The sequence below is a fragment of the Schistocerca cancellata genome, chromosome 5 (genome assembly GCF_023864275.1).
Source record: "Schistocerca cancellata isolate TAMUIC-IGC-003103 chromosome 5, iqSchCanc2.1, whole genome shotgun sequence".
Taxonomy (NCBI): Eukaryota; Metazoa; Arthropoda; class Insecta; order Orthoptera; family Acrididae; genus Schistocerca; species Schistocerca cancellata.
Window position 1 is genome coordinate 485,478,206 of NC_064630.1, and position 21,281 is coordinate 485,499,486.

The window sequence follows — 21,281 nt, forward strand, 5'->3', positions numbered from 1 at the left end:
GAATCTTTCGAGTTCTGCTCAGTTCTGTCTCAATATGACTCTTCTACCACCTCAAAAAGATGGGATGAGGGGAGGTAAAGAGGGAGTGAGCGTCTAAATCAAGTTACTTATCTGAAATGACAGATTCTTGTCGTGAAGTGGAAAACAAGTATCGTAGTCACTGAGTTACACAGGGTAGTCAAAAATAGTCTGAAAAGCATGTAACTGTGTTGCAGGACAGGTTGTGCTCAGAAATAATTTTTTGAGAAACAAAGTTCGATACGTTGCGCCGTTTCCGAGTAATTTAGCATTGAAATTAGCCAATCAGATCGTCGCGCTCGTAAATTCACGCAACTGCACCCGCTAAAATGAGACCGTGCACAGACACTTTTTGGTCTGTGAGTTATCACTTGTTGAAATGCTCATTACCAGTTAAAACGTGCCTTTTTCGGGAGTGATAAATTTAAGCTAGGTGAGCAAAAGGTACATTTGTTCTGTTTGAGGAAACCAAAACAGGAACAATTTTGGGGGCACTGTCTCTGACAGGCTGCTTGAATTTCCACGCGCAACTACCTCACTAGCTAACTTCAATGATAAGCAAACCGGAAATGGCGCAACATACCAGTGTTTTTCTTAATAACAATTTCTCAGCAAAGCCTCGCCTGCAACGCCTTTACAAGCTTTTCAGACTGTTTCTGATCATCAACGGAGGAAGAGTAAGCTGTGTGTACGAGGCATAGAGTGCACAGTATCGCCGACTCCGAACTAGAGAGCAGCACGGAATACGTACCTCTAGGAGTTCGAACCAGTCCTCGAGTCCGTCGGGGGCCCGTAGCAGCAGACGGCCGTCCCTGGGACCCAACTCGAGGGCCACCGTGCTGTAACTCTTGCGGTTGATCCACTCCACGCGCTCCACGTCTACCAGCTTCAGCTGTAAAAAGAGATACGGCAGTAGATTATCACATATGTCACTTCGCCCATCTACAGTTTTATATATTTGCTAGAGGAGAAACCCGCCGTTGTGTAGGCATCTGTTTACAGCTGTGCTTTCACACCCTGCACCACGCAACGTCTGGCCTTGTGCTTAGTGTTTATAACGTCGTACCTACTGAATTATGTGTCGTACAATGATATAATTTTGTAGCTAGATTCAGCAGCATTTGTCGATACCGTTGCGAAATTTATTGTGAACACACTTAGCACCAAAGAAGTAGTAAACTTAAAGATCAGGCATGACGCAACAGTTTCCCGCATTTCATTGTTTATGACGTCATATCTCCTAAAGTATGCGTCGTAAAATGATATAATTTTCCATTTTCATTCAGTGGTTCATGTCCATACTGTTTTCAAAATATGTCGTAAATACAGTTAGCAGCCGATAATATAATTTTGTAGCTACATTCAGCAGCTTATTTCGATACCGTCGCGAAATTTATCGCGAACAGACTTAGCGCCAAAGAAGCAGTAAATTTAAACGTCATGCATGACGGCAGTTTTCGGGCATTTCATTGTTTATGATGTCATATCTCCTAAAGTATGTGCTGTATAATGATATAATTTTCCATTTACATTTAGTGGTATATGGCCATACTGTTTGCAAAATATGTCGTGAATACAGTTAGCAGCCGGCCGGGCACAAAAACGTGCAGTAAGAATTATATCTCGTGTGAACTCAAGAACATCTTGCAGAATCCTGTTTAGGGAACTAGGGGTACTAACTACTGCTTCCCAATATATTTATTCCTTAATGAAATTTGTCATTAAAAATATATCAGTTTTTCAAACCAACAGCTCAATTCATGGAAGCAATATTAGAAATGAGAATAATCCTCACAAGGATCTAAAGTCACTTAGTCTTGTACAAAAAGGTGTGCATTATTCACGAACACACATTTTCAATAACCTGCCAGCAGCCATAAAAAGCTTAATAATCAATGAAATTCAGTTTAAGACAAGGCTAAAGGATTTATTGGTGGCCAACTCCTCCTACTCAAAAATGGTTCAAATAGCTCTGAGCACTATGCGACTCAACTTCTGAGGTCATTAGTCGCCTAGAACTTAGAACTAATTAAACTTAACTAACCTAAGGACATCACACACATCCATGCCCGAGGCAGGATTCGAACCTGCGACCGTAGCGGTCGCTCGGCTCCAGACTGTAGCGCTCAGAACCGCACGGCCACTCCGGCCGGCTCCTCCTACTTCATTGATGAATTTCTCAGTAGAACCAACTGATATAACTTCTGCACAATTTCAGTGCAGTAATGTGTTCATTGTAAATAAGTGTGTGTGTACGTGTGTGTGTGTGTGTGTGTGTTTAAGTACAATCTAACTTCTGCAACAGTTCAGTGCAGTAATGTGTTCATTGTAAATAAGTATTTAGTAGATGTATTACGCGTTTATTACATTATAAATAAATAAAAAAACTTTTTTATTTTAAATTGAGTGCATTAGTATTTGTAAAATGATTCTTTCATATAGCTTTCATTAAAAAATGGCAACCATGCCACTTGGGACCTGTGGAATGGTACATTAGCTTATTTGTTTGAGTTGTAAATATTTGTCATGTATTGTTTTTCTGACATGTTCTACATCCTGGAGGACCTCCTCACTACGGATCAATTGGAATGAAAGTAAATCTCATCTACTCTAATCAAGGCAATACATGAACTTCAGACTGTGTGACTGGATTGAAGAGTTCCCAGCAGACAGACACAGCGTCTCATTCTCAATGGAGAGACGTCTTCAGACGTAAAAGTGACTTCGGGCGGACCCCAATGGAGTGTTCTAGGTTCATTGCTTTGCATGTATAAATGATATAATAGGAAGTTCCATGAGGCTTTGCGCGGATAAAGGTGTTGTATACAGAGAAGTCGCAATGCTGGAAAATTGTAGCGATATGCAAGAAGACCTGTAGAGGAGTGATACTCGGTGCAGAGAGTGGCAGTTGCCCCTCAGCATAAACAAATGAAAAGTATTGCGAATGTAAAGACAGAAAGACACATTACTGTATGACTACACGATTGCAGAATAATCACTGTACGCAGTTACTTCGATAAAATATCTAGGAGTATGCCTACGGGTCGGTTTAAAGTGGAATGACCATGCAAACCCTATTGCAGGAAAAGCAGTTCTTGGATGGGCAAGTTCTTTCGTGCGCTGTTGGCAAGCGGGGTGCACTCTGCTCGGGTCACGAAAACTGAAAACTCACAATGGCCGGGAGAGCGGTGTGCTGACCACATGCATATGGTAACGCCATCGGCGGAGGATGATGCGGCGGTCGGTCGGTACCATTTGGCCCTTCGAGGCCTGTTCGAACGGAGTTAGTTCTTCAGTTTTAGGTAGTGTAATTTAATCTGTAAACGCACGATTTCTCCAGACTAGGCGGTAGACAATTGACAGAAACTTAGTGTCACTAATAACACAACATTGTATGCTCTTCATATCACAGAAATAGTTCTGCTATGTCATTTTTTTCCCCTCGTTTGCTATGATGAACAAGTTCTTTCTGGTCACATTCGCATGGATCTGATTCCCGCCTGTTGACAATCGGTAGGCATCATGGCACTCGCGAGGTAAGAGGCTTGTGCTGGTTTCCAGGTAATGTCAGGGTTCTTTTGGTAAGACGACTATCGGCAATAGGTGCCTTCTAAGAGTGTGCACTTCCTCCGCCTTGAGTCATAGGGTGTCTGTCGTTTAGGACCTGTTGTTTAACGACTTAGCCGAGTGTTTGCCAGTGACGCAATTATTTACGACAAAGTGTTGTCACAGGAAAAATGTACGATGTCCGGCTTGCTGCTGATAAGATTGTGACCTGGGAGCGGCCGCTGGAGGCTCGCAGTTGACTCACAATTCTACTGATGTTGAGGCTTCGCAGTAACAACTTGATACGCCGTGCCTATGATTTAGTACGGAGTCGCACAGAAATGTAATCAGATAGCGACTTGCTTATCCCGAAACTGAAATTGGCACTATTTACTTACGAAGCATTGAAAAGCAATAGCATGTGATTAGTATTGATTAGTCGGCTATGAGATGAAGTGATCCTCTTGGGTCAGGCAGGTGGACGAAGCAGTGAAAGAAACTGAAAAAGGTGATATATACGAAACATATTCATAATAAAATATTGACGCGTCCTGTAATGAATATAGTCTTCTCAGAACTTTCATACTTCAGTTGAAATGTTCGATTCCGTATAAATTTAGACCTAACTTGAGTTAATTTTTATATTTAAATTATATATTCCACATCTAAAAATAATTCTTCATATATTGGATCACAAAAGCATCATTTTTCTGATAATATAATTTTATTTTTCGTATCGATCCATTTAGCAACATCGATCTTGAGCCATGAAAATTAGTTATCACAATTGTTAACTTAAGTGAGTCAAAAACTACATTACAGCGAAGCTAATATTTTTATGCTTTAGTTTTCATGCACATAAATTTCTGTTTTCAATTTTAATTTTACTAGTTTTATTATTGATAGTTCAATCAGCAATTATAGAAAGACAGGAAGCTGATACTTTTTATATATACTGCCACAATTTGCAACCTCCATTTTTATTAGGGGCATAAAGCTTTATGTAAATTATTATTTCCAGGAAACGTTATGTAAATTATACCTGTAAATTAATTTCAGTAAAGACAGATTCATTTGAAGTACGTCCTGTTCTATAAGGATCCGGAAACTAGGTATGTATTACTTATACAAATTTTAGGCTTCAAACACTCCATAATACAGTAGTTTCAATTGTCGAGATTCGTCAATGTAACTCTCAAGTTTTTTATGTTACGTTGAAATGCTGCACAATGCATGTGCTTAACAATTGGTGTTGTAGAAAGTGTCAAGAATTTATGAAAAAATACTGATAGTATCAAAAGGAACTATATTCCAGTGACTTTTACTGAAAGAAAAAACCTTGGACCTATTCGTTGGAAAGCATAAACAGAAACCGACATCCTAGACAACGAGACAGCCACAGATAAGTAACATTTACATAAGTAACATTTACCTGCTAAAAGAATGCTTCTACCCTTATGAAATTATATGAGCGTTGACAATGCTAGAATAGTTTGTCCGACGTAGGCTATTTACTTTATGTACATCTACGAACAGCCGGCCGGGGTGGCCGAGCGGTTCTAGGCGCTACAGTCTGGAACCGCGGGACCGCTACGGTCGCAGGCTCGAATCCTGCCTCGGGCATGGACGTGTGTGATGTCCTTAGATTAGTTAGGTTTAAGTAGGTCTAAGTTCTAGTGGACTGATGACCTCAGAAGTTAAGTCCCATAGTGCTCAGAGCCATTTGAACCATCTACGAACATTTTGATACGAGGGGATATGTAACATTAGAGCCCTATACTGCACGAGAATCCGAGGCAGCGCATCAGACCACACTGAGTACGACTGGCGTGAACTCTTCTCGACTGGTACAGGCTGCGTGAGAACGTTACAGTAACAAAGAACCGTACAAACTGACTGCTACAGTCGCTCACATGCAGCTTTCGTGGGAGTTGCGAAGAAATAACTGGATCAAGTTACATTGAGCGCCGAGGCACATCACCTGTTCCCGGGAGCAGTATATACGAGGGCGTGCTGAAAAGTAATGTCAACGAATTTTTTATGTGAAAACTCGAAATGGTTTTTAAATAAGACAAAACCTCATTAACGTTCCACATCTTTATTCTTCATTCCTACAGATTTGCTGCACTCTAGAGGGCTCCAAATGGTGGCCTGTTACATGCCGGCGTGTAACGCAACTACGTTGATGCTTGACGAACAGCATTCTGTATTCGAGTTTCGAATTCGAAAAGTTCGTCCACACATGGAACACCCATTCCTGCAGCACGACAATGCCAGACCACATACGACCGCTGTGACATATGCAACAATCTGACGCCTTCGGTTCACTGTCACGATCATCCTATATAGAGTTCCCATTTCGCCCATCCGATTTGCATCTGTTTCCAAAACTTAAAGAACACCTTCGGGCACATCAATTTGATAGCGATGGAGTACCGCATGCAGATATTGTGGCTCCACCAACAAAGTCAAACATTCTTCAGTGACGGTATCATCAAACTGGTCTGTTTAGAAACAGTTATGTAGACATGAAGAATAAAGGTGTTTTATTTCAAAAGTTTTAAGAGTTTTCCCATAAGAAGGCAGTACTTTTCAGCACGCCCTCGACTCTCCTATCAGGTACATGATAATCATTATCAAGTAAGTACAGATTCAAATTGCCCTGTAAAACTGATTTTACTGTTTATTGCGGAAGAAGTGGTACTGAAATCCCAAGCCTTTTGCGTTTAACATGGACTTATGAGAACTTCGGTACGGTTGTCGCAACGAGAACGACCGATTCCTCCGCCCACGCTTATCCTTCTGAAGTTCTCTGTGTGTAATAATTACATAAATAGTGCTCCATCTCCAGCGACCTCGCTACAGACCACACGTAAAATTACTTTCTTACAGTGGGGGTGATATCAACTAGACGTTCATTAGTGACGAAAGATGAATGCTGACAACAGAAGGATTCTGCAAATCAGTATTCCCGACCCAAGCAACTTTTAATGACATGGTTAACCACTGTGTAGTCCATTTCTCTCCCGTACTCCCCCTTCACCTGTCTCCAAAGCAAAGAGAGAGAAAAACGAATAGATACAGAAGACAATTTCAGTCTTTTTTTCTCTCGTTACTATTGTTCTACACTGTCCTCCGACACAAATACACGGTTGAATAGCTGCTCTAATTGTCTTGCTCTGGCGATGGCGAGTACCTGGTATCTCTATAGAGGCCTATTGATAAGAAGCAAGAAACGGCAGGGCATAAAGTCTCTTCGACAGCGACGTCATTAAGAGGCGGGGTAACATCTCGGGCGAGAGAATTGGCCGTGGCGTTATCGCAATAATTGTCCCGATATCCACCTCTACGGCATTAACGGGTGCGTCACAAAGTAGTATAGAGCCAGGAGGAGAGAGAAGGAAGGGAAAAGAAGAAGGATTAGGGCTTAACTTACCGTCGACGACGAGGTCGTTAGAGGTGGAGTACAGTTCAGATTAGATATAAAGGGGGACGGAAATCGGCAGTGTGCTTTCCTCAGTAGGTAAAGGTAGTGCCCACGGAAGGCAAGGTTCCGAGTTCCAGTCCCTGTCCGGCATACAGTTTTAATATGTCAAGAAGTTTCAAAATTTTCCTTTTATTTTTTTCAGCAAAGAAATATTCTTGCAGTTGCGTGTTTCGTCATCTTGGTGTGTACCAGTTGAAAGAATGGTTTCAGTGTATCATAGAAGTCGTAAAATTGATTCAACGACATACGAGAGAAATGGAAAAAATTTCTCGAGTTCTGGTGAAGCGTCTCGTGAGAGTAGTGGAAAACTCTTAAACGTAATCTATGACTAGTTGCTGAGAGGCATCGGTTCTTTGATTCTCGTATTTCGTGTTTCTTATTAACGATTATACTTGTAGCAATCACAACTAACTCCTCTGTCACAAGCATTTTTACTATCCCTCGGTAGCTGAATGGTCAGCGTGACGGATAGTCAATCATCTGGGCCCGGGTTCGATTCCCGGCTCGGTCGCCGGCAGCAGTGGCCGTGCGGTTCTAGGCGCTACAGTCTGGAACCGAGCGACCGCTACGGTCGCAAGTACAAATCTGCCTCGGGCATGGATGTGTGTGATGTCCTTAGGTTAGTTAGGTTTAATGAGTTCTAAGTTCTAGGCGACTGATGACCTCAGAAGTTAAGTCGCATAGTGCTCAGAGCCATTTTGAACCGGCTGGGTCGGGGAATTTTCTCCGCCCAGGGACTGGATGTTGTGCTGTCCTCGTCATCATCCTATCATCCTCAGGTTGCCGAAGTGGCGTCAAATTGAAAGACCGGCACCTGGCGAACGGTTTGCCCGACGGGGGACCCGAGCCATACAATTAAATAAATAAATTTTTACTATTCGACAAAGCGAACCGCAGACCCAGCCGTAACAAAAACTAACTTCATCACATGACTTGGTTTAGCCACGTCGCAGTTCAGAGTAGTGCACATTGTTACCTCGCAGTACGAGCGCGGAGGGAGGTCGCGGAAAATGTCTTTTGAGGCCGTCGCGACGGCTTGCTCTAAACTTCTTTAAACTTACTGATGATGGTCAAAAAGGAGTGACAGTACTGACCAGAAAAGATGACGGACGTGCAAGCAAACTGTGTAAGTTGAGTAAGTCGATAAGGAGCAAGTTACGGAAGGGGGAGAGGATGTCGAGTGAACTGGGATTCAAGTATGTACCACAAAAAAGGTGAAACAAGGCGAACACAATAAATACCCGATTGACGATAGGTATAAAGATGGCATTAGCAGCAGTTTCGGCGACATTATGAACGATACAAACGCTAACTTCGCGAACCGATGTAGTTTTAAAAGAGACATCGTACATGGGCTTTTCACGAAAAAAAAAAAAATAAAATCTGTGTGGGCACTGCGGTTCCGTGTCGTAGAGTTTTCTTGAAAGCGTCGGGATAAAATCGTAACATGTGTTTCGAATCAACGTATAATTTAGTTATCTATCTTTAGTACAAAGGTAACACACAATAGTTGTTTGTTGTGGTCTTCAGTCCTGAGACTGGTTTGATGCAGCTTTCCATGCTACTCTATCCTGTGCAAGCTTCATCTCCCAGTACCTACTGCAACCTACATCGTTCTGAATCTGCTTAGTGTATTCATCTCTTGGTCTCCCTCTACGATTTTTACCCTCCACGCTGCCCTCCAATACTAACCTGGTGATTCCTTGATGACTTAGAACATGTCCTACCAACCGATCCCTTCTTCTAGTCAAGTTGTGCCACAAACTTCTCTTCTCCCTAATCCTATTCAATACTTCCTCATTAGTTATGTGATCTACCCATCTAATCTTCAGCATTCTTCTGTAGCACCACATTTCGAAAGCTTCTATTCTCTTCTTGTCTAAACTATTTATCGTCCATGTTTCACTTCCATACATGGCTACACTCCATACAAATACTTTCAGAAACGACTTCCTGACACTTAAATCTATACTCGATGTTAACAAATTTTTCTTTTTCAGAAACGCTTTCCTTGCCATTGCCATTATATCCTCTCTACTTCGACCACCGTCAGTTATTTTGCTCCCCAAATAACAAAACTCTTTTACTACTTTAAGTCTCTCATTTCCTAATCTATTACCCTCAGCATCTCCCGACTTAATTCGACTACATTCCATTATCCTCGTTTTGCTTTTGTTGATGTTCATCTTGTACCCTCCTTTCAAAACACTGTCCATTCCGTTCAGCTGCTCTTCCAAGTCCTTTGCTGTCTCTGACAGAATTACAATGCCATCGGCGAACCTCAAAGTTTTTATTTCTTCTCCATGGATTTTAATACCTACTCCAAATTTTTCTTTTGTTTCCTTCACTGCTTGCTCAATATAGAGATTGAATAACATCGGGGAGAGGCTACAACCCTGACTCACTCCCTTCCCAACCACTGCTTCCCTTTCATGTCCCTCGACTCTTGTAACTGCCATCTGGTTTCTATACAAATTGTAAATAGCTTTTCGCTCCCTGTATTTTAACCCTGCCACCTTCAAAATTTGAAAGAGAGTATTCCAGTCTGAAAGAGAGTATTGCAGTACAATAGTATAACAGTAAAAAAGAATAGATAGATCACAAATTTTTCATGTGTGGGAAGGATCTGTGGGCTTATGAAGACAAACGAGTGTGTCGAGGGATGTTTTAAGGTGTGCGTAGTATCATAATAGAGGAAGTCAGCATGACAACGAGTGGCATATTTCATAAAATAGACAACGGCCTGAAGCAGATCAAACCCGTACGTCACGTGAGCTGCGATGAGCTCTATGTAATAATGTGAGTGATATGCTCGATGAGTCAGCTTTGCGCCGAGTTTTCATTTCCTTTTCGGCGCTGCCGTAGCTGCTGCATTCACCAGGCACTGCACTTTTTAGGCGTTTTGGATTCCTTTCGACTCGAACTTTTCTCTGACGTGGCGTTTCCGACTGTTTTGTAGCTGCCTCTTCACTCGCGACCAACCAGTTTTGCACCGAGGTATTTCCGACGAATGCCTCCCCCACTCTTTCGGCTTCCTTCGACGCGGCAACACAGACCTGTACCTTCATTGCTACTCGTTCCGTTAGCAGCTTGCCTGACCACACCTTCGGAAATAGCAAAATAATCGAAAACAAAGTCACGTAATTGAGACCAGCAAGAATATCATTATCAATAGTAAGATACGCTATAGTTGTAATATTTACTTATTTCTAATAAGGAAAGCACTACTTTGCTTCAGGAGATATGTTCCATCTTCAGGTGCATCTGCAAAATTTTTAAATCAGTAATAATACCTATCCTCTTCATTAAGATAATCAAAGCTAAATAGAACCAACAGTAATTCTTAGCAGAATAGTTACATTAAAATGTGAGTCCACAAAGGATGCATAGCTATGGTTAAAATAGGTTGAATATGTTAAAACAGTGCCTCCCTGGTACAGGACAAGCAAGAGAAATCCTCCTCTTCAATTCTAGGTCTGCCAGAGAACCTTTCGCAGAGGATGACCTACGTAAAAGGATAAAGGTCCTTGATTAGAAAAGCGAAAACCACCGTCAAATGAAATAAAACACATAAAAAATTAAAGTGCAAACATCCCTAATGCCCCATCACGAAACTTAAAACGGTCCAGGTTTAGGGGCGCGCCACACACGGATCTGCATTAGACAGAAGGGTAGTCTCCCGAACACTGAAACGACCAAAACAGGGATTACTACTCACATGCAGGTATGTGGGGAAACGAATGTAACCCCCCCAGCATGCGACTTACCAGTGCTTCAAAGATCAGTACGAAGCACAACCCCAAAGTTGAAATGCTGGTGGGAGCGGCTGTGTACCCGTGAAGTTAGCGAGAGGATTGCTCATGCCATCCGACGGTCAGAATTCACATTAATGTAGCCGCCAACGACAGGTCTAACAAACCACAAACTGTCATCCACTGCAGTGAAAGCTGCTCTCGTGTACCAACGAGGCACTAATTACAAGTTTACCGCGTCCGTACGTGAATACATTGCAAATCCACCAATAGAGTAACCTGAAGATGGGACATACGTCCTGAAACCGGGCAGTGTTTTCCTTTTTAGAAACAAATAATTTTACAACTGTAGCTGATTTTACCATTAATCATTTGCCGTGAAGGGAGACAATATCAATGTCACTGATCTTCGTTTCACTCTCAGCAATTTAAACTGTACTCTTAACGTTCCTGAAACACATCATCGGAAATCTAAACATATTCGGAGAAAAACAGCAAGAATACGAGTGCCAATTCTGCTGGTTTCATTCGCACGTATCTGGTTCCACTCGCAGAAATTCAATCTTCCATTTTTTACTCAGACTAAAAATTAAAAAATAAAAACATTTTATGTTTCTGATCTCGCTTTCCGTTCTTCTTCAGAGATTTGGATTGGTCCTTTGGTTTTCATTTTGACTTTGAACCTACCTTTCTTATCTTTACGTGTGTTTTTTTTAATTTTTGTCTATGAGCATTTTCTATGATTTGGAGTTCTCTTAAGTCATTTCCCGTTTCCTTAAACCAATTTGGTCGGGTCTTTTGTTGTGGAACTGACCAAACCTTTTTTGTTAATCTATTTGGGCTGATTCTGAGGAAGTGACCCTAAAAACTAATTCTCCTTTTCCTCATTGGATCTGAAAGTTTTTCGGTAGTTCGGTAAAGGGTTGCATTTTTTTATGTGAATTAGTTCGTTGTTGAGGAATCTGGAGCCAAGGATATTTCTTAATATCTTCCTTTCTTTGATCTTCAGTCTTTCAAAAGGACCATGGTTGGTGATGGACAATATTTCAATACAGTGTATTTTTTTCCTGCGTTTAATAACCAATTTACTTTATTTGCTTAAAGAAAGTGGCAACCTTAGTCTTGAGAACGACTAAAACGTGAACGGATGTTCTTATTGACAAAAGGACAGGAAACGCCACGGGTGAATATAAACCAGTTTTACAGTGATTGTGCTAAAGAACTTGCCCCCTTTCTATCAGCAATTTATCGTAGATCGCTGGAAGAACGTAAAGTACCTAGCGACTGGAAGAAAGCGCAGGTCGTTCCCATTTTCAAGAAGGGTCATAAATCAGATGCGAATAATTATAGGCCTATTTCGCTTACGTCAATCTGTTGTAGAATAATGGAACATGTTTTGTGTTCTCGTATTATGACGTTCTTAGATAATACAAATCTCCTTCATCATAACCAACATGGATTCCGCAAACAGAGATCATGTGAAACTCAGCTCGCCCTATTTGCCCAAGAAATTCACAGTGCCGTAGACACTGGCGAGCAGATTGATGCCGTATTCCTGGACTTCAGGAAGGCATTTGATACGGTTCCGCACTTACGTTTAATGAAAAAAAATACGAGCTTACGGAATATCGGACCAGGTTTGTGATTGGATTCAGGATTTCCTAGAAGAAAGAACTCAACATGTCATTCTTAACGGTTCAAAATCTGCAGATGTAGAGGTAATTTCGGGAGTACCGCAAGGAAGCGTGATAGGACCTTTATTGTTTACAATATACATAAATGACTTAGTTGACAACATCGGTAGCTCCGTGAGGCTATTTGCAGATGACACGGTTGTCTACAAGAAAGTAGCAACATCAGAAGACTCGTACGTACTCCAGGAAGACCTGCAGAGGATTAATGCATGGTGCGACAGCTGGCAGCTTTCCCTAAACGTAGATAAATGTAATATAATGCGCATACATAGGGGCAGAAATCCATTCCAGTACGATTATGCCATAGGTGGTAAATCATTGGAAGCGGTAACGACCGTAAAATACTTAGGAGTTACTATCCGGAGCGATCTGAAGTGGAATGATCACATAAAACAAATAGTGGGAAAAGCAGGCGCCAGGTTGAGATTCATAGGAAGAATTCTAAGAAAATGTGACTCATCGACGAAAGAAGTAGCTTACAAAACGCTTGTTCGTCCGATTCTTGAGTATTGCTCATCAGTATGGGACCCTTACCAGGTTGGATTAATAGAAGAGATAGACATGATCCAGCGAAAAGCAGCGCGATTCGTCATGGGGACATTTAGTCAGCGCGAGAGCGTTACGGAGATGCTGAACAAGCTCCAGTGGCGGACACTTCAAGAAAGGCGTTACGCAATACGGAGAGGTTTATTATCGAAATTACGAGAGAGCACATTCCGGGAAGAGATGGGCAACATATTACTACCGCCCACATATATCTCGCGTAATGATCACAACGAAAAGATCCGAGAAATTAGAGCAAATACGGAGACTTACAAGCAGTCGTTCTTCCCACGCACAATTCGTGAATGGAACAGGGAAGGGGGGATCAGATAGTGGTACAATAAGTACCCTCCGCCACACACCGTAAGGTGGCTCGCGGAGTATAGATGTAGATGTGTAGATGTTTACACAGTGGTATTTCAGATCAGAGTTCTCCGCCCCCCTCCCCTCCATCTACCCCCCCCCCCCCCACCCAAAACATTTACGGCTTGTTGGACTGTCGGAAAGGCCATGGCTAAAATATTTCTGGTCGGACACACCACGTTGACATCACGGGTCGCACAAGTCCACGACACCCAATGTTGTATAGACGTCTAGTGTGTGTCGGGGCAGCGCTCCACTTGAGTGTACGTTGTTACTAATACAGTGTCCCGCCCCCCGTTTTTCGAGCGTAAACACGACAGTGCTGCCACCCTGGTCAGGTCTTAAATTTACTTTGCCGGGTAATAACTGCCTAGTACTACAAACAACACACCGACAGGCGGCAGCTCGGCCGCCACGTGGCATCTAAACTACGGCGAGAGAGACTTCCGCTCTGTGTGCCGCAGACCGGCTGCTGTTAGTGGATCACACCATCCAGAAGCACGACCTGCCGTGTGAAAGGGGGCTTTGCCAGCCGGTGCCCCCCGGTGGGGTTTTGCGTATCACAGACCGCTGTGTGCGAACTCCTGCCTTCCGGTGCGGCGGAGCTAGCTCCGTCCCAGCTAACTGGAGCCCATTTCCTCTGTGAAAGTCCCATTCACCCCGAGCTCGCGCTGACTTAGCATTCGCAGCAGCCGTGAGCTCCCCTTCCTTCTCCTCTGGCGATGCCGCACTCGTTTGTACAGCAGTGATTCCAGATGCACACACTTTCTGGGACACCCGCAGCTCCGTTCTCATGCGGCAATATTCACTGTGACGACGTAACTCGCGGCATTGCGTCAACGTGCCACTAAGTACACAACCAGGTTTCTCAGGAGAAGAATTGTACAGTGCTCGTAGGTCTGTGGCCTCTGCGAGCTACGTTAACATTTATGAATGCTTCCGGTATAGGGGCGAAGGGTGTCTGCAGGGAGGGAAGAGGGCTTAGCGTTTAGCGACAGTTGCAGCCGATATGTCGTTGTTGTGGTCTTCAGTCCTGAGACTGGTTTGATGCAGCTCTCCAAGCTACTCTATCCTGTGCAAGCTTCTTCATCTCCCAGTACCTATTGTAACCTACATCCTTCTGAATCTGCTTAGTGTGTTCATCTCTTGGTTTCCCTCTACGATTTTTACCCTCCATGCTGCCCTCCAATACTAAATTGGTGATCCCTCGATGTCTCAGAACATGTCCTACCAACCGATCCCTTCTTCTAGTCAAGTTGTGCCACAAGCTCCTCTTCTCCCCAATTCTATTCAAAACCTCCTCATTAGTTATGTGATCTACCCATCTAATCTTCAGCATTCTTCTGTAGCACCACATTTCGAAAGCTTCTATTCTCTTCTTGTCTAAACTATTTATCGTCCATGTTTCACTTCCATACATGGCTACACTTCATACAAATACTTTCAGAAACGACTTCCTGACACTTAAATCTTAACAAATTTCTCTTCTTCAGAAACGCTTTCCTTGCCATTGCCAGTCTACATTTTATATCCTCTCTACTTCGACCATCGTCAGTTATTTTGCTCCCCAAATAGCAAAATGGTTCAAATGGCTCTGAGCACTATGGGACTTAACTTCTAAGGTCATCAGTCCCCTAGAACTTAGAACTACTTAAACCTAACTAACCTAAAGACATCACACACATCCATGCCCGAGGCAGGATTCGAACCTGCGACCGTAGCGGCCTCGCGGTTCCAGACTGTAGCGCCTTTAACCGCTTGGCCACCACGGCCGGCCCCCAAATAGCAAAACTCCTTTACTACTTTAAGTCTCTCATTTCCTAATCTAATACCCTCAGCATCTCCCGACTTAATTCGACTACATTCCATTATCCTCGTTTTGCTTTTGTTGATGTTCATCTTGTACCCTCCTTTCAAGACACTGTCCATTCCGTTCAACTGCTCTTCCAAGTCCTATGCTGTCTCTGACTGAATTACAATGTCATCGGCGAACCTCAAAGTTTTTATTTCTTCTCCATGGATTTTAATACCTACTCCGAACTTTTCTTTTGTTTCCTTTATTGCTTGCTCAATATAGAGATTGAATAACATCAGGGAGAGGCTACAACCCTGTCTCACTCCCTTCCCAACCACTGCTTCCCTTTCATACCCCTCGACTCTTATAACTGCCATCTGCTTTCTGTACAAATTGTAAATAGCCTTTCGCTCCCTGCAGCCGACATAGAAACTCAAAATTCGTTTCCTCTTGGTAAGCTCTACTCTTACAGATTAATAAATGTTTTTGGTGATGAAAGCATGAGAAATTTGACTAACTTTGTGTGCCGCATTTCATTAACTTCATATGAAATACTTTCTGCAAAAATTCCACATATACATGCTGCATCGCAATTAATAGCGAAAACTGTCTCGGGAGAAAGTACAGGGGTTTGACAAAACGTAGAAACACAGCGAGAAATCCATGCTTGAAGATAAACAGATGCTCGTCAAGCTTGTAAGCTGCGCTGTTGTATCTGACCAAGAATACGTCACCTCTGCAATATCCTCGATACGTTGCAAGTGTCTGCCGTGGTAAAAACAGTGTAGTTGTGTGTGCACTACATCGGAGATAAGTGAATTAGGATGTGAGAAAATTGTTCCATATTGAAGATTTATACAGCACACAGGGGAAGCGGAAAAAAAGAGCCATTAACCCACAATGCAGACAAAAGTGCGTGTTTCGTGATCCTGTTCCGGTCTCCGAAGAGAATCTTGCCGAAAAATAAGAGGACGACAGCTGCAAAGTCACTAAATGTTGCACTCGCGAACCTTATCAACTCCGAAACAGCAATGGAACTTCGTGGGCTGGGGATTGCAGAGCGAGGTGGAATTCCAAAACCACTCATCAATGATTCAAATGCTCGTATCAGGAAAACGTGGTGCCGAAACCATAAAACCTGGAGTATAGAACAATGGAAGAATGTCATTTGGTCCGATGAGTCTCGTTTAACACAGCTTCTGAGTTTTGGAAGAATTTACGTCCCAAGAGTGAAAATGGCGGGGGTTCAGTGATCTGGGCAACCATATTGTGGTATACCATGGGCATTCTGCAAAGTCGATCTACAGCCAAGGATTATGTGGCCATATTGGCTGATCAGGTCCATCCCATGGTACAAAGTTTGTCCCCAAGTGGTGATTCTGTGTTTCAAGGCGACAGGACCCCTGTTTACAGAGATCTCATTGTTCAGGACAGTTTTTTGAGCACGAGAATCAACTGTTGCATCATCGCGAGCCATCACAGTCGCCAGGTCTCATTATTATTGAGCCTTTGTAGACTACTTTGGAGAGTATCCACCAACATCATCATTACCTAAACTTGCCACTGTTTTGTCGGAGGAGCGGTATACGATGCCCTTGAAAACCAAACAAGGCCCGTATTTACTGACTGCAAGACGCCTGGAAACCCTTTTGAATATCAACGGTTTTCCTAGACCGTATTAGGCATGGTGATGTGTTCTTGGTGTTTCCATTTTTTGTCCATTTCCTGTGTACGATAATATGTATTAAAAATGGAAACTTCTCGATTAAGGCCCCATATAACTGGGGTCATGGTTGGCGAATGTTGTAGATGCGTATTGGGGCGCCTGATCATTTTCATGCTGATGTAAGACCACACGTAACACGCCAACTTTGCGCAAGATGGGTAGGGTGAGCCTTCAGCATCACCGGCATCAACCCACTCGATTTTTCTGTGATCATCTCAGAAGTAAAATTGGAAATTTGTGGTAATATCTTATGGGACCAAACTGCTAAGATCATCGGCCCCTAAGCTTACACACTACTTAATCTAACTTAAACTAATTTACACTAAGGACAACACACACACCAATGCCCGAGGGAGGACTCGAACCTCCGACGGAGGGAGCCGTGCGGACCGTGACAAGACGCCCTAGACCACGCGACCTTCTCAGAAGTAAAGTATACAGCAATCCCATTTATGTGATTGAAGGATTGCAACAGGGAACTGTACAGTCTTTTCAAGACTTTCGTCATGATTCAGGGATGTTTGAAAGAATTTTTGTCAGGGTTTCCGTGATGATCCAGGGATCTCACTCACTGCATGGGTGAGTGGAGTATCGCATACAATAGCGAGAAAGACAAGTCGAACGGCTCCTTCAACCGGCACGAGTATTCAGTACACTGCAGCGCTTAACACGATGAAGCAGTGTTGTATTTCTTGTTAAGGTAAGTAATGGGAGATGTTTCACACAAATTAGATGGGAACTTAATCGATAAGTCAACACACCAAATACTTTTGTACTACCTAGAACAATATGTCCTGCTGAAGTCAGTGATGCCTTCTAACTAAACATTCGTGATTATCTTGTTAATGTCACGTTCGCGGGTCTATGTTTACTGAAACGTTTTTGTTTCTATAATCGTAAACTTTCACCCGCGACTGTGTTCGGTATTCACTATGTACATCCTCTAGATACACAGTGTTAACTGCAACTGGAGGTATAGTAAGGATAATATGGTGTCCACCGTCGATTTTCATGCAGGCAAGTATTTAAAATACTGGGTGTACTGACTACAGCTTCACAAAACATTTACTCTCTTACGAAGTATATGTGTCGAAAATACGCAAGTACTCCAGTTATTGAGACGTGTTCAGCTCTTATATTATTGCTGGTTGCTTGTGAGAGAAGGTGGCACTTCTATACGCTACAACCATTTCGTTCCCGGAAACAGGGCAGCTACCTTTCGTCATCTAATATATCAGTGGTCTGTCTAAATAAATCAGTACAACCCGTTCAGAAAACACCATTATTTTTCAACATACGTCCTCAGCGAAGCCAGCGTCAGAGACGAGAAGCAAGACTGACGAGAAATGAGCGGTAAAACTGTATTTAACGTTGATACTCCAGCACGAGCAACGGACTGAAGCGAAAACAAGCTTGGTGTGGAAAAGCTAACCGCGCCTTCCGCTTATGTAGGCCCGCGTTGAGGATGTGTATTGTGGGTTGCCTGTTTCGCACGCAATGCTTTCAAGGGCAATCTTTTGAGAGGTCTGCAGCAGTTGGGCAGAGGCTTGGAATACGCATCCTAGAAACATGAAGTTAATAAAGGAATAAAAAGAAGGAAAAAGCTACACAAGCTACAGCAGCCCATTTTCTGGCTTATTTAAATATACTATTGTCCTTGTATTCTTGTTAATTCAGGGAACTATAATTAATCACAAGAATGCGAAAATGTGACGAAAAGTTATTTAACACTTCATTGCCAAATACAGATTATTGTTACTTGTCTCACTAAGAATTTTGTGTTAAAAATACAATAGGAGGATGGATCGCAGCTCGAAATAATTTGTTAACGAAACGAAGTGGTTGACTTGTAGGGGAAAAAAAGAAAAGCACGAAAAAATGTGTTACTGACTCGTAAATAACGCATTCAGTTTTCAACACGTGATTAATATTAAATTACGCATGTGTGTCAGCAATCAAAGAACCATATCATTCGTTTAGAAAATAATTTAAATTAGTTTTCACTGATGCTCTAGCTCGGAATCTCTTTCAATCTGGAAACGAGTCAAAATAACTAGACGCTAAATTCACTGACAAAGAAGCACTGTCTCTTCTAATTTAAGCTTCGCAAGGCCATCCGTGTTAGCGCTATTGCATTATTATTTCGTCGGCTTTCTCAACAAACTGTACACGTTGTTTCTTGTTTTACGTGTTTCAGTTTTCCCACAAATAAATTCTTAAATATTTTTTCCACCGTTTTCTTCGACTATAGAATCAATTTACTCTGTAAATCTTGTAATAGGTTTTACCCATCCTTAATGTCCCTAACTCCATCAGCTGAATACTGATCGTACTTTAGTTTTTAAAACTATGTTAAATGTCAAGTATTACAAGTATTAGCGTGATAAAGAGTTTTGTGGCTGTGACAGTTGTAACAGAAATAACTAACAAAAAGAAAATCGAACCATAGTTCGCATAAGGGGGGGGGGGCGGGGGGGGGGAAATACGCGAGACAACAGCAGGTGCTGTTCAATATATTGTTTTGTATTCTACTTGAGTTTTGCGACGCCGGCCGGAGTGGCCGTGCGGTTCTAGGCGCTACGGTCTGGAGCCGCGTGACCGCTACGGTCGCAGGTTCGAATCCTGCCTCGGGCATGGGTGTGTGTGATGTCCTTAGTTTGGTTAGGTTTAAGTAGTTCTAAGTTCTAGGGGACTGATGACCACAGCAGTTAAGTCCCATAGTGCTCAGAGCCATTTGAACCAAGTTTTGCGACGTTCTTCGATCAACACTGTGATACGTGTCATAAAAAGTCCGTCTATTTCGTCATAAGAATGTCACAATATGCTGCAGCTGCTGCTTCCGGCTGCACGCATCTATTCTCATCGCTTCTTCCTGTTTCCAGTCGTCGTCGTGTGCAAGAGTGTCGAGGCACTCGCAGCAGGGTATCACGGTACTGAATAGTGAGCTGTCATTTAGTGCTATGGCATATCCCATGTTTCAAGACTAATATCAAGTACCGAAAAAAGCAAATGTAAACGAAAATGGGGATTGTGACAGGTGTGATCCAGGCACTACTAATACATCTTTACGTTTGCCTAAGTGCCGTGTAACAAAACTTGCGTACATGTGAAATTATTAGTATATTATTATGACTTCTTCGTTACAAAATGTACCTGGGTTTTCTTTCTTCACTAAGGTCACTATATGCTATGTAGTTCTACAACTAACTGTGGTATAAACGTTCGATACCACACTCGTTAGGGGTTGAAGTTATCGACCGCGGTCCGTGTTAATGTCGTTGGACTCGCGAGTCGCGACCAGCGCCGCTCCGCGGCTTGTATCAGGTTTCTAGCGAGATCTCGTCCATCTTACTCGGGAAGTCAAGTAGTAAAGTAACATAGCCTTCAGCTGATAGGAAGCCACCTCTAACAAGGCTCTTAGTAACGTATGGCCTAAGTGAGGCCTCAATAGCTATCTATTTATAATTATATGTATGCCGCCAAGAACAATCCTGTACAACCAGTTAAGTACAATATATAATATTTTTTACCAACGACTTCTAATTATTTTAGTTGTTGCAGATTCAGACCATGCAGCCAGCACCTTATCGACGTTACTGACAAACCTGCTGTGATTTATATGTTTCTGTTTAGCATTGGCCACCAGCCAACATTGGCGACGACTCGTTCGTTGTCATCATAACAAAAATGGTTGGCTCTGAGCACTATGGGACTTAACTTCTGTGGTCATCAGTCCCATAGAACTTAGAACTACTTAAACCTAACTAACCTAAGGACATCACACACATCCATGCCCGAGGCAGAATTCGAACCTGCGACCGTAGCAGTAGCGCGGTTCCGGACTTAGCGCCTAGAACCGCTCGGCCACATCGGCCGGCGACCACAGCAACACAACAACCTTAATCTGGCGCATCTGTCTATAACGAGCGCTTCGAGAGCACGTATGAGGAGACGTTTTAGCCACTGTAGTATTCAATGCGGGTAACAAAGAGATTGCAACAAGTATTAGCTGCGCGATAATATTCTGACACAAAAATGTTTTCAAGAAAGGGGCAGAAACGGAACAGTATTCTGCGTCTCTCTCAGCGCAGAAAGCATCACGCATTCGCCTTCTGATTTGGTCACCACTGTACAGGGCGAAGCTAACGAAAGTAATAATCAACGATAAATGACTATCTACTGCTGAGATCCTCAGTCAGGAGCTTTAAAGACTCTGTTGACGAAATGAGCCTCTTTAAGTTGTAACGACCGCAGTTTTTCTTACGAATCTCCGCTACTGGAACACGTTCATTTTTATTTATTTTTTTAAACTATACGAGCGAACACTAGCAGACGGTGCCCAGGGAGTGAGTTGGCC

General features: G+C 42.7%; 1 protein-coding gene across 1 annotated transcript in view; it reads right to left on the reverse strand.

The window, feature by feature from the left end:
- LOC126187613 (uncharacterized) overlaps window positions 1–21,281 on the reverse strand; it is a 200,434-nt gene that overhangs the window by 30,928 nt on the left and 148,225 nt on the right. The window contains exon 3 of the mRNA XM_049928805.1: window positions 770–910. Coding sequence (XP_049784762.1) covers window positions 770–910 — 141 coding nt within the window. The remainder of the gene's footprint in view (window positions 1–769; window positions 911–21,281) is intronic.